Raw genomic sequence first — 14,369 nt, 5'->3', positions numbered from 1 at the left:
TGCTGTGCAAATGTTGATTATGGCCCCATAAGATGCTCGATAAAGATATTTGCCCCATATAGTGCTGCACAAACCTTGATTATGGCCCCATAAGATGCTCCATACAGACACTTGCCCCATATAATGCTCCACAAACGTTAATTATGGCCACATAAGATGCTCCATAAAGATATTTGCCCCATATAGTGCTGCACAAAGTTATGGCCCCATAAGATACTTCATACAGACATTTGCCCCATATAATGCTGCACAAACATTAATTATGGCCCCATAAGATGCTCCATACAGACACTTGCCCCATATAGTGCTGCACAAACGTTATGGCTCCATAAGATGCTCCATAAAGACACTTGCCCCATATAGTACTGCACAAACGTTAATTATGGCCCCGTAAGATGCTCCATACAGAGACTTGCCCCATATAGTACTGCACAAACGTTGATTATGGCTCCATAAGATGCTCCATATAGACACTTGCCCCATATAGTGCTGCACAAACGTTGATTATGGTCCCATAGACACTTGCCCCATATAGTGCTGCACAAACGTTGATTATGGCCCCATACAGACACTTGCTCCATATAGTGCTGCACAAACGTTATGGCCCCATAAGATGCTCCATACAGACACTTGCCCCATATAGTGCTGCACAAATGTTGGTTATGGCCCCATAAGATGCTCCAAACAGACACTTGCGCCATATAGTGCTCCACAAACATTATGGCCTCATAAGATGCTCCATACAGACACTTGCCCCATTTGCTGTTGCTGCGATAAAAAAAAAAAAATCACTCACCTCTCCGTCGCTCAGGCCCCTGGCACTTTCAATATTGACCTGACTTCGTTCCGGCGCCGCTCCATCTTTAGCGTCTTCTGTACTGACATTCAGGCAGAGGGCGCGCACTAACCACGTCATCGCACACTCTGACCTGAGCGTCACTGCAGAAGATGCTGAAGACGGAGCGGCGCCCAGAACGGGGAGCAGGTGAATATCGCGCAGCGCTCCCCCTCCCCATTATACTCACCTGCTCTTGGCGCGGTGCAGTCCCTGCTTCCCCGGTGCCGCAGCTTCTTCCTGTACTGAGCGGTCACCATTACCGCTCATTACAGTAATGAATATGCGGCTCCACCCCTATGGGAGGTAGAGCAGCATATTCATTACTGTAATGAGCGGTACCATGTGACCGCTCAGTACAGGAAGAAGCTGCCGGCGCCGGGGAAGCCAGGGACCGCGCCAGGAGCAGGTGAGTATAATTAGACATCCCCCGCTCCCCCTCCCCTGTCGACCCCTGGGTATGACTCGAGTATAAGCTGAGAGGGGGACTTTCAGCCCCAAAAAATGGGCTGAAAATCTCGGCTTACACTCGAGTATGTATAGTAAATCTTTTTTCCTTTCAGGCCATCGGGAGTTAATGTCAGTTTCTCCCCGCTGACCTGCTGCTATAATTGCATTGCTGCTGAGTCAGCTGATGTGGGCGGTGACCACTCCCACCATCCTTTAAAAGGTTACCTGATGCATCAGCTGACTGTCAGTGTTAGAGTAATCTGCAGTGACCAATCTGGAATAAAGGAGCTCTCTGGGTGCAGTGGTGCTTCAGCTGAATACTTTGATCTGGTGTCTTTATCCTGCTGTGTGGTGCTTTGCAGCTGAAAGCTAAGTGTTGTATTTTTTTCTTCTTCCCAGTGTCTGTCCCTTCCCTATGTTTTTTACCTGCAGTGGTTCGGCTAGTGTCCGTCACCCGCCAGTCCACTAGCTATGGCAGTTATAGGTGACATTTAGAGAAAAGGTATCCTGACATCAGCAGGGGGAAGGACCTGCATAGGGTGTAGGTGAGATCAGGGACAGGCTCAGGTCAGAGCTCAGGAGTGGACCATCCCTGATTCCCTAGTGTCAGGGCCTTCCTCTCCCCTATTCCATCGGCGTTGTGTTGTTGTGCCGTTTGGTAACCGACCAACCGTTGAGTCAAGTCACACTGAGTAAGTAATTCCGTGACATTAACACCGACAGCACATTTTTTTCTGGTGAGCCATGGCTCAAATGTAGACCTTTGCCCAACTGCTCCAGACCCTCACCAATGTGCTTAAGGAGCTGCGTGATGAGGTGGTGCAGCAACTGCAGCAGTTGTTATGGTTCTGGGCCTCGCCTCAGATGCAGGCTCAACCAGAACCTAAGGTATCTCTCCCTGACAGGTTTTCTGGATGAAGAGATACATTTTTGGTGTTTCAGGAAGCCTTCAAGTTATACTTCAGGCTCCGCCCTCATTCATTAGGGAGTGAGGAACAATGGGTGGAAATCATAGTATCCCTTCTCCCTGCCAACCGATTCACCATCTCTACGGTTGGTGGCTGAGTTTTTCGTGGCTCTGGCGCTGGTGTTTGGAGATCCTGATGGCGTCTACCTGGTGGTATCCCATCTCCATAAAATCAAGCAGGGGAGCCGGCCAGCTGAGGAGTACTGCTCAGAGTTCAGGAGGTAGGCCACTGACACATAGTGGATTGACCCTGCCCTTAGGAGCCATTTTGATCAGGGTCTGTCCCCAAGGTTGCAGGATGCTCTTGTGCAGTACACCCCCCCCAGGTCATTGGATGCTGCCATGTTCCTTGCTATTCGGGTGGATAGACCCTTGAGGGAGAGGCATAAACCAAATGTGCCCCCTGTTGTCCTTGCTAGTGAGGAGGACACATCTGAACAGGCGGACGAACCCATGCAGGTGGGAGGAGTTGGTTCCCAAACGGGGTTGCCTGCGGTTCGCCTTGGTGTGGGGGCATGTTTTTTCTGTTGGCAGATGGGTCATTTTATCGGGGTCTGCTCAGCTCGCGCCAAAGTGGCAACACTAAAAAGCCGCGTCCCCTTAGTCGCGTGGAGGGAGGCGACCAGGGTTTGTATATTTTCTCCATATTGTCTTCTCAGTGTACCTTACCAAACACCTGACCACCATAGGATAAGTAATCACCAGAAAGTCTTAAAGCTCAGGAATCAATAATATGCCTTTATTTAATAAAGTGGCAAATATATATAAAATTTTTTTTTTTTAAATATAACATGTTTTAGCAATAAAACAATCGCAGGGACAGGATTACATGGTACCCATACTCAGCAGAGTAACCCCCAATACAAAAAAAGGAATTTTTATATTTACTTTGTCACTGTGCAATCAAAAATGGAACCAAAGTACAACCAAAGTACAATATATATATAAAAAAAAGTGTACAAAAAACTTGATAAAAAACTGTATATGTGAATACAAATAACAAAAGCACAATAGCTTTGTGAAAAAAGAAAAAGGTGTTGCCAAGAAAATATGTGCACAGCTAATAATATGAAAAAAAACGCAACTCACTTTTGAAGGTGCCAGAAGTGCATAGCCCTATATGGGGTCTAAAACCAAGTGACCTTAAGTTCAAATGTGCTAGCACAGAGATATCACATCGATAAGTATATGGGGGAATTTTTATAGCAGCTCACTAAAATTCAAAGTGCCCAGGTGCATAGACCTATATCAGGTCAATAAACATATGAACCATATGTGAAGAGATGGTACAGCGATATCGCTTTTATATATACCTGGGAGAAGAGGCTGGGTCCAGGACCTGCGTGCGCCTTCAGTGTACCTTACGTACAGAAGTGGTGGTTGGCGGGGTGACTGAGAATATACCGGTGCTTGTGGACAGTGGAGCGGGAGTCAATCTGGTGGATGCTCACTTTGTCCAGACCCATGGCCTTAGAATTAGGATGCTAACGAGACCCCTAAGCGTTCAGGCCATTGACTCAATCCCACTCAACCAGGGGAGGGTGACCCAAATCGTAGATGATATACATCTGCGTATAGGGACTCATTATGAAGAGTCCCTGTCGTGCTACGTCTTGGAGAGGTATGCCAACTCCCACCGGTTTTAGTTCTCTCTTGGTTGAAAAATCACAACCCGGTCATTGATTCGTGGTCCAGCGAAGTGGTCAGCTGGGATTAGTCGTGTGAGGGCCGTTGCCCAGGAGCTACTGTCTCTGCCGTCTTTCTACAACCTATTCCTTTTTCTCTGGTGGGGGCAGCAGAGGTGCTGCCAGGGAGCAGGAGCGAGCCTCAACCCTCACCACAAGCTAACCCTGAGTGTCGGAGTCCTCTTTGGATGAGGGGTCAGGGGAGGGTGGTGGTTCCCTCTGTGCATAGTGGGGGTGTGAGTGTGGTGACACAGGGGGACCCCTCCGTTGTCGCTTCTGCAAAGAGTTCACCATCTTGTGGCAAACGTAGGTATGGAAATAAATGTTCAGGTCCGGACCTGTGTGTGAACGAATACGTGTGGGTGTCCACCAAAAACATCAGGTGGAAGAGTGCTACTGGGATTTGGAGTTCTAGGGTAATCGGGCCATATCAGCTGTCGGACATTCTTGGCCCGGGGACTTTCCAGCTGGAGTTACACCCAGTAATGCATGTACACAACACATTTCCCAGGTCAGCGCTCTGGAGCTTTGTAGTGCCTACGTTGTTGTCACTTTCATCAGGCTGCATTTGAAATAAACCTGAGGGTCAGGTGACTAACGACGTGAACTCTGGTGGATCGAGGCGTCCTCACCGTACGTTGTTTTCTCGTGCGGTCCGGTTTTGAGGGTCCAGAGGCCCCTCATTGAAAGGGGGGTACTGTCACGATCCATTTTTGGATTTGTGGCAGATCTTGTTTCTTTAGCTTAAAACTTTTTTCCTTTCAGGCCACTGGGAGTTAATGTTAGATGCATCAGCTGACTTTCGGTGTTAGAGTAATATGCAGTGACCAAGCTGGAGTAAAGGAGCTCTCTGGATGCAGTGGTGATTCAGATGAATACTTTGATGTGGTGTCTTTATCCTGCTGTGTGTTGCTTTGCAGCAGAAAGCTAAGTGTTGTATTCTTGTTACCTCGTCCCCTCAGTGTTTGTCCCTTCCCTGTGTTTCTTACCTCCAGTGGTGCGGCTAGTGTCCGTCACCCACCAGTGCATTAGCTAGAGCAGTTATAGGTGACATTTGGGAACGAGGTATCCAGACGTGTTAGGTGAGATCAGGGACAGGCTCAGGTCAGAGCTCAGAAGGTGACCATCCCTGATTCCCTATTATCAGGGCCTTCCTCTCCCCTATTCCATTGACGTTGTGTTGTTGTGCCATTTGGTGACCGACCAACTGTTGGGTCGTGTCACAACTGGATCAGTCACTCCGTGACAGGGGTGAAATGAAGATCACAGGGGGCACCTAGCTGGGACAGAGATCACAGGGGGCACAGAGATCACATGGAAGCACAAATATCACGGGATACATAGCAAGGGGGCATAGGGATCACAGGGGGGCACAAAGTGGGTAGTCACAGATCACAGGGGTTCACATAGCTGGGGAGCACAGAGATGACAGGGGGCATATAGCTGGAGGGCACAGAAATCACAGGGCATATAGTTGGGGGGCAGAGAGATCACAGGGAACAGATATCACGGGGGAGCACATAGCTGGGACACAGAAATCACAGGGGGCACATAGCTGGGGGGCACAAGGATCACAGGGGGGACATATAGCTATGAGGCACAGAGATCACAGGGTAGGCACATAGCTCTGGCCACAGAGATCACAGGGGGCACAGAGATCACATGGTAGAACATAGCTCGGGGCACAGAGATCACAGGAGGCATATATCTGGGGACACAGAGATCACAGGGGCACATAGCTGAGGGGCACAGATCACCATCAGAAAGGTACAGAGCTGCCGGCACAGAGATTGCTCTGGACTGTTCAGCAGATTCTCTTCCGGGACAGGATGACGGGAGCCCATTGGGCGCTAACCCTGCCCACCCCGATACCGTCATCTTTCATGTGCAGGCAGTATTCTGTAATAAAAGCTGCATACCATGCACATTGTGGACTCCAGGGACCTGCCTGCAGGCCGCATGAAAAGTCACCATCCCTGGTTTAAATGTATTAGCATCTAAAAGATGCAAAATCATTTGAACAGCGGAAAGGATTGGAGTGTGTGTGGCGGCAGGCCTGGCATGTGTCCCCACAGGGAGGCATAGGTTCGCCAACACTGGTCTATAGCAAAGAGCTTGTAAGCGCTGCACTCCAAGCCTAAGATACCAGCCACCGATTGCAGTGGAGGTCTGTTCTTGAGAGTGGAGAGGATTTTGAATCAAAAGTAAAATTGCAGAGTTGTTTGTTTTGACAGCCTCTTTACAATTGTAGCCCTTCATCATGATGAAAATAACCCTTTAAGCCAGGGATGTCAAACTCAAATACACAGAGGGCCAAAGTTAAAAGCTTGAACAATGTCACTGGCCAACCTTGATATTTGTTAAAAAAAATGTCTACAATTGACGAAGTCATTCCTTATCAAATAAAATGATTAACTTTTGGAATTATAGTGGAATAATATAATGTTATGTAACAGCCGTAAAAAGCATATGGCCCAATGGCATAACTTAAATATATAAAGGATACTGTATAATGGCACCACATAGTGCTCCAAATTTTATAATGTGCTCACATAGTGCTCCTTACTATATAAAGGCCCCACATGGTGCTCTATACTGTATAATGGCCCCACATGATGCTCCATATTGTATAGTGGCCTGACATGATGCTCTATACTGTATAATGACCCCACATGATGCTCCATACTGTATAATGACCCCACATGATGCCCCACACTGTTTAATGGCCCCACATAGTGCTCCATATTGTATAATGGCTCATCATAGTGCTCTATACTGTATAATGGCCCCTCACAATGCTCCATACTGTATAATGGCCCCAGATAGTGGTCCATACTGTATAATGGTGCCACATAGTTCTCCATACTGTATAATGTGCCCACATAGTGCTCCCTGCTGTATAGTGGCCCAACAGGAAGCTCCACACTATTTAATGCCCCCACATAGTGCTTCGTATTGTATAATGGCCACACATGATGCTGCATGATGTATGATGGCCTCACATAAAAAAAAAAAAATACTACTCACCATTGCCCATTCCAACACTGATCTGGTCTCTTCATATATCACAATCCTACCTGTGGGCATGCGCACCATCTCATCAGCAATAGCACCGCCACTCTCCTCAGCTTATGTGCCATCCCCTACTCAGCACGCGCGCAGACTGATGGGATGGCGCACGGCCTGATGTGACGATGTGCAGCCTGATGGGACGGCGTGCAGTATAATGGGATGGCGCACGTGCAGAGGAGAGTGGTCTCGGTGCTAGTGACGAGGAAGATGGAGAGCACTGAGGAGAGTGATGGCGACGCTAGTTTTGAGATGGCACGCGTGCCCACCGGGAGGGCTCTGTGTGCCCCCTCTGGCATGCGTGCCATAGGTTCGCCACCACTGCTATAGGAAATTTACAGTAAAAAGAAGGTACTTCACGCATAAATTGCCCACTATGTATGAGCCCAACTGCCACTGTCAAGGCATACCTATTTTCAATGGCAGTAATGCAGTTCCAATTTTCTAGATTTACTATTCTTAACATTCCAGAGTGCAGCTTTGTATTTTCTTAGAATTGTTGTGTTAGCTGGCACCTGTTCACATGAGTTTGGATGTGCTGGTCAGTTTTTCTGTTTGAAATGATCTTCTTACTTTTGTTTATCAATAGGCTAGATGTAACAGGAGAGGTGGAGCCGCTGTGCCATGGTCCGAGGAGAGCCTGGAGGAGGGTAACAAGGTGAACATCTGACTCTTCAATAGAGCCCCTGATGGTGGGGTTAGACTTGGCTTCAAATGGACACCAGGTGCTCCACCAGGACAGACCATGGGCACACGGCAGCTGACCCCCCAAGTTGCAGGAAGCTGGAGCAGCCTAGGACAGGAGCTGGTACAGGCAGGAACAGCAGGTGCTGGCAGTAATGACAAGTAGGCAGGCACTGGCTGGTGCAGGCTGGTATACTGGCAGGCAATGGAAGATGCAGTCTGGTACGGCTTATGTACAAGTAGGCACTGGCAGCTGCAGGCTGGTATGGCTAGTATACAGATAGGCACTGGCTGTGCAGGCTGGTATACAGGTGAGCACGGCAGATGCAGACTGGCATAGCTGGTACAGTGGGGCAAAAAAGTATTTAGTCAGTCAGCAATAGTGCAAGTTCCACCACTTAAAAAGATGAGAGGCGTCTGTAATTTACATCATAGGTAGACCTCAACTATGGGAGACAAACTGAGAAAAAAAAATCCAGAAAATCACATTGTCTGTTTTTTTAACATTTTTTTTGCATTTTATGGTGGAAAATAAGTATTTGGTCAGAAACAAACAATCAAGATTTCTGGCTCTCACAGACCTGTAACTTCTTTAAGAGTCTCCTCTTTCCTCCACTCATTACCTGTAGTAATGGCACCTGTTTAAACTTGTTATCAGTATAAAAAGACACCTGTGCACACCCTCAAACAGTCTGACTCCAAACTCCACTATGGTGAAGACCAAAGAGCTGTCAAAGGACCACCAGAAACAAAATTGTAGCCCTGCACCAGGCTGGGAAGACTGAATCTGCAATAGCCAACCAGCTTGGAGTGAGGAAATCAACAGTGGGAGCAATAATTAGAAAATGGAAGACATACAAGACCACTGATAATCTCCCTAGATCTGGGGCGCCACGCAATATCCCACCCCGTGGGGTCAGAATGATCACAAGAACGGTGAGCAAAAATCCCAGAACCACACGGGAGGACCTAGTGAATGAACTGCAGAGAGCTGGGACCAATGTAACAAGGCCTACCATAAGTAACACACTACGCCACCATGGACTCAGATCCTGCAGTGCCAGACGTGTCCCACTGCTTAAGCCAGTACATGTCCGGGCTCGTCTGAAGTTTGCTAGAGAGCATTTGGATGATCCAGAGGAGTTTTGGGAGAATGTCCTATGGTCTGATGAAACCAAACTGGAACTGTTTGGTAGAAAAACAACTTGTCGTGTTTGGAGGAAAAAGAATACTGAGTTGCATCCATCAAACACCATACCTACTGTAAAGCATGGTGGTGGAAACATCATGCTTTGGGGCTGTTTCTCTGCAAAGGGGCCAGGACGACTCATCCGGGTACATGAAAGAATGAATGGGGCCATGTATCGTGAGATTTTGAGTGCAAACCTCCTTCCATCAGCAAGGGCATTGAAGATGAAACGTGGCTGGGTCTTTCAACATGACAATGATCCAAAGCACACCGCCAGGGCAACGAAGGAGTGGCTTCGTAAGAAGCATTTCAAGGTCCTGGAGTGGCCTAGCTAGTCTCCAGATCTCAACCCTATAGAAAACCTATGGAGGGAGTTGAAAGTCCGTGTTGCCAAGCGAAAAGCCAAAAACATCACTGCTCTAGAAGAGATCTGCATGGAGGAATGGGCCAACATACCAACAACAGTGTGTGGCAACCTTGTGAAGACTTACAGAAAACGTTTGACCTCTGTCATTGCCAACAAAGGATATATTACAAAGTATTGAGATGAAATTTTGTTTCTGACCAAATACTTATTTTCCACCATAATATGCAAATAAAATGTTAAAAAAACAGACAATGTGATTTTCTGGATTTTTTTTTCTCAGTTTGTCTCCCATAGTTGAGGTCTACCTATGATGTAAATTACAGACGCCTCTCATCTTTTTAAGTGGTGGAACTTGCACTATTGCTGACTGACTAAATACTTTTTTGCCCCACTGTATATAGGTGAACACAGCAGGTGCAGGCTGATATACAGGTGGTCACAGCAAACTAAAATAGGGGACCTGAGAACTAACAAGCAAGCAACAAGCAGAGTATACACGTTGCTCAGGCACTTCCCCACAGCTGAGGATGCCTACAATAGTAAGTGTCTCAAAGCCATTGGCAGGGGACACTATAGGACGGCACGCACTATCCCTTTAAGAGGCTTGTGTGCCCTAAGCACAGTGCCTAGGAATCTGCAAGCTGTGTACAGCCCCTGAGTAAGCAGCAGCAGGAGGAGGAAGTGTGGGATGGGGGCCGCAGCGGTGCGTAAGTTGACGTCCCTGCCGGGAGAGGAAGGAAGCCTGCGGGGACGCCAGGGCTACACTAGGGTTGCCACATTAGGCTACTTTCACACATAAGGTTTTTGCCGTCAGGCACAATTCGGCGAATTTTTCAAAAAAAAGGATCCGTTTTTTTTTCATAGAGTTGTATTAGGTCCGGATTGCACCTGATGGCCTAACGTTTCATTTGTTTTTTGCCGGATCCGTCAAAAATTAGTTTTCCGGCAGCCGGAGAAAACGTCCAGAGGAATGTTTTTTCTGGCCAGCGGAAAACCGCACAGCGACTGATCAGGCGAAAAATGTATGAAACGTGAGGTGAAATGGCCGAATCCATCGACCGTATCCAGTTTTTTTTTAGACAAATCATGCATTTTCTATTCTGGAATCTCTCTCTCTCACGGATCCAGCAGAAAAACGGAACCGTCGCATCAATTTTTCAATATTTGCAACAAATCCGTTTTTTAGAAAATTCGCCGGATCATACCTGAAGGCAAAAAACTGATGTGTGAAAGTAGCATTAGTCCTCCATAGACATGAAAGTTAGCTGAATTTGTCAATTTCAGTGGGACCAACTGACTTTGTAATGTGTATGGTGGCCTCTCAATTCTCTCCTCACAGATGATATTGAAGAAAATATCAGACAGTTGGAATTTAAACACCCGATCCTTTTGTTTTTAGAGGATATAAGTTCTTCTCTACCCATTGTAAATACTTCTTCCAACTTGTTAGATACATATTTCTCTGTTGTGACCCTCTCCTAAATAAGCACATTGGAAACGAATGCTCTATGAATAGGACTAGTATTTTGTTCCACAAAACCACTTGACATACAGTAATGGTCAAAAGTTTGGACTTCTAGATTAAACTACTTGAAAGAATGCGAAGAGTATCATAAGGCCATGTTCACACAGTGCGTTTTTTACCGCGGAACCGCGGCGGTTTTGCCGCTGCGGTTCCGCAGCTGTTTTCCATGCAGGGTACAGTACACTGTACCCTATGGAAAACAGGACACACTGTGCACATGGTCCGGAAATTGTAAAAAAAAAGACGCGCTGAATAGCTCCCGGAAAAAAGAAGGAGCATGTCAATTCTTTTTCCGGAGCCGCAGCGGTTCTGCACCCATAGACCTCCATTGTGAGGTCCAAACCGCAGTAAAACCCGCAGATCAAAAATATATCTGCGGGTTTTACTGCGGTTTGATGTGCAGAACCGCTGCAGCAGGAAGTGCGGGGAGCGGGCGGAAGTGCGTGGGCGGAGTGTGGCTGCCCCCCCCCCGTGTTCCGATCCCGCCCCCCCGTGCTCCGATGCCCCCCCCCAGTGCTCCGATGCCCCCCCCCAGTGCTCTGATGCCCCCCCCGTGCCCTAATCTCCCCCCCTTATACTCACCCGGCGTCCCGGTGTCCGTCCGGCCGTCTTCTCCCTGGGCGCCGCCATCTTGCAAAATGGCGGGCGCATGCGCAGTGCGCCCGCCGAATCTGCCGGCCGGCAGATTCGTTCCAAAGTGCATTTTGATCACTGAGATATAACCTATCTCAGTGATCAAAATAAAAAAATAGTAAATGACACCCCCCCCCCTTTGTCACCCCCATAGGTAGGGACAATAAAAAAAATAAAGAATTTTTTTTTTTTTTTTTTCACTAAGGTTAGAATAGGGGTAGGGGTAGGGTTAGGGGTAGGGTTAGGGGTAGGGTTAGGGGTAGGGTTAGGGGTAGGGTTAGGGTTAGGGGTAGGGTTAGGGGTAGGGGTAGGGTTAGGGTTAGGGGTAGGGTTAGGGTATTTTCAGCCATTTTAACCCTAAAAAAATTCCTAGAAAACACAGACTCTGGCTAGAAAACTGCATCAAAAAAACGCATCAAAAAACGCATCAAAAACGGACCAAAAAAGGACCAAAAAAAGGACCTGCGTTTTCTGCCAAGAGCTGCAGTTTTTTAAAAAACAGTCAGGAAAAAAAAAGGATGGAAATCCTGAACGTGTGAACATACCCTAACAGTAAAAGGGGTCCAAATTGTTTTCAATTTTTCATCATTTGTTTATCATTATCATGTCTACCAGTCCTGCGCTTTTCATAATTCCACAATTTTTCCTTATTGGTCTTGCAATTTCATGGTTAAGGAGTGTATAATTGTATAGTTGTTGTGATAGTTTGGGTAATTATGGACACAACAATACCACATATTTATAGATTTTTTTCCTAATAAAGCAGATTTTGGTGTAAAAAAAATATTATCTTGTATTCTTTGTCACTAATGTCGATTTAGCCTATAAGGTCATCCTAGCCATCAGGTGTTTTAGCAAAAAAAATTACATGATGAATCTGTACGTCATGGTGCCATAAAGGGGTTAAGCACCAAATTTTGTTGAATGCATTGCAATTTGTATGTACATTTTTATTTAGACATGTCATCATAAAATTGATATAACATCAAGGATTACATTATTTAAAGCTGAAAGAAAATCTTAATTTTATTTTTTACAGGCAATTGTATCAGAAGCTCATTTGGACATGTGATGTCTTCAGATTTTAAAGTTGAGGATCATGGGATCACAGAAAATACATATGAAGCACATGCTGTTATCCCAACTATGTCCTCGTCTCTTTCTATGAAAAATCTGTCATCTAATCTTTTACCACAGCTTATATCCTCTGATTCACTACAGACTATTCCACAAAGCCAAAGTCATAGAAAGGATATTGAACAACAAAAAGCTCACGCAGTGGAGAAACCATTTTCATGTTCAGATTGTGGGAGATGCTACACTAGGAAATCTAATCTTTTTGACCATCAAAAAACTCACAGAGGGCAGAAGCCATATTCATGTTCAGAATGTGGAAAATGTTATAATAAGAAATCAAGTCTCATTAGACATGAGAGATTTCACACAGGAAATATGCCATATTTATGTTTAGAATGTGGGAAATGTTTTACCCAGAAATCAGACCTTGATGCGCATCAGAGAAGTCACACAGGGGAGAAGCCATATTCATGTTCAGAATGTGGAAAAGGTTATAATAAGAAATCAAGTCTCATTAGACATAAGAGATTTCACACAGGAAATATGCCATATATATGTTCAGAATGTGGGAAATGTTTTACCCAGAAATCAGACCTTGATGCGCATCAGAGAAGTCACACAGGGGAGAAGCCATATTCATGTTCAGAATGTGGGAAATGTTTTATCCAGAAATCACACCTTGTTAGACATTTCAGAATTCACACAGGGGAGAAACAATTTTCATGTTCAGAATGTGACAAAAGTTATAATGTTAAATTACATCTAGTTGCGCATCAGAGAACTCACACAGGGGAGAAGCCATTTTTGTGCTCAGAATGTGGGAAATATTTTAATCAGAAATTTCATCTTGTTAGACATCAAAGAAGTCACACAGGGGAGAAGCCATATTCATGTTCAGAATGTGGAACATGTTTTAACCAGAAATTACATCTTGTTAGACATCAGAGAAGTCACATGGGGGGGAAGCCTTATTCATGTTTAGAATGTGGGAAATGTTTTAAACAGAAGTTATATCTTGTTAGACATCAGAGACAGCACACAGGTAAGAAGCCATTTTCATGTTCAGAATGTGGTAAAAGTTATAATGTGAAATCACATCTTCTTACACATCAGATAACTCATGCAGATATGAAGCCATTTTTATGTTAAGAAAATTATATACTTAGAAGACCAGTCTTGTTGCTCTCAAAGTGTTATGTAGGGACAAAACCATATTTACATCTTGAATGTAGGAAACATTTTGTCAGCAAAAACATCTCCTTAAACATCAAAGAAGTAGCTACCGTATTTTGTCAATAACATATTCAAGTATGTGCAACAGTAATCAAATGAATTCACATGTCATACATCAGAAATTAAGATATCCAGAGCTCTAAATTATTGTTAAAAATATATCTAATTATTAGTGATGCGCGAACGTGCTTGGATATCGTGTTGTCCAAGCATGCTTGGGTGTTATCCGGGTAGCTCTGGCGTGCTCGAATATGTTCAAGTCCCCACGGCTGCATGATTTCTGGCTCATAGACACCAATCGACAAGCCACAGCCTCAAAATCTTAATGATTTAGAGATGATCTGACTGCTGTGCTTGCCAACAAGGGTTTTGCCATCAAGTATTAAGTCTTGTTTGCCAGAGGGAACAAATACTTATTTCTCTCTTCAAAATGAAAATAAATTTATATAATTTATACAATGTGATTTTCTGGATTTTATTTTTGATATTCTATCTCTCAATGTTAAAATTAACCTACCCTTAACATTATAGACTGTTCATGGCTTTGTCAGTGGGCAAACTTTCAAAATCAGCAAGGGATCAAATACTTATTTCCTCCACTGCACATGCATCTTCAAACTTGTTTCAAATGATTAATAAATGTTCGATTTGTAGT

The 14,369-nt window shown here is 45.3% G+C and overlaps 1 protein-coding gene across 2 annotated transcripts in view; it reads left to right on the top strand.

The window, feature by feature from the left end:
• The window catches only part of LOC138663991 (zinc finger protein 436-like), a 39,223-nt gene extending 24,854 nt beyond the window's left edge, over positions 1-14,369 (top strand). For both annotated transcript variants that reach the window (XM_069750388.1, XM_069750389.1), the window contains one exon: positions 12,444-14,369. In XM_069750388.1, the coding sequence (XP_069606489.1) occupies positions 12,444-13,630 (1,187 nt within the window). In that variant the 3' untranslated portion in view covers positions 13,631-14,369. The remainder of the gene's footprint in view (positions 1-12,443) is intronic.

Source organism: Ranitomeya imitator, chromosome 2 (assembly GCF_032444005.1).
Source record: "Ranitomeya imitator isolate aRanImi1 chromosome 2, aRanImi1.pri, whole genome shotgun sequence".
Lineage (NCBI taxonomy): Eukaryota > Metazoa > Chordata > Amphibia > Anura > Dendrobatidae > Ranitomeya > Ranitomeya imitator.
The sequence above is the reverse complement of the archived record's forward strand: the minus strand, read 5'-3'. Positions and strand labels throughout refer to the sequence as shown.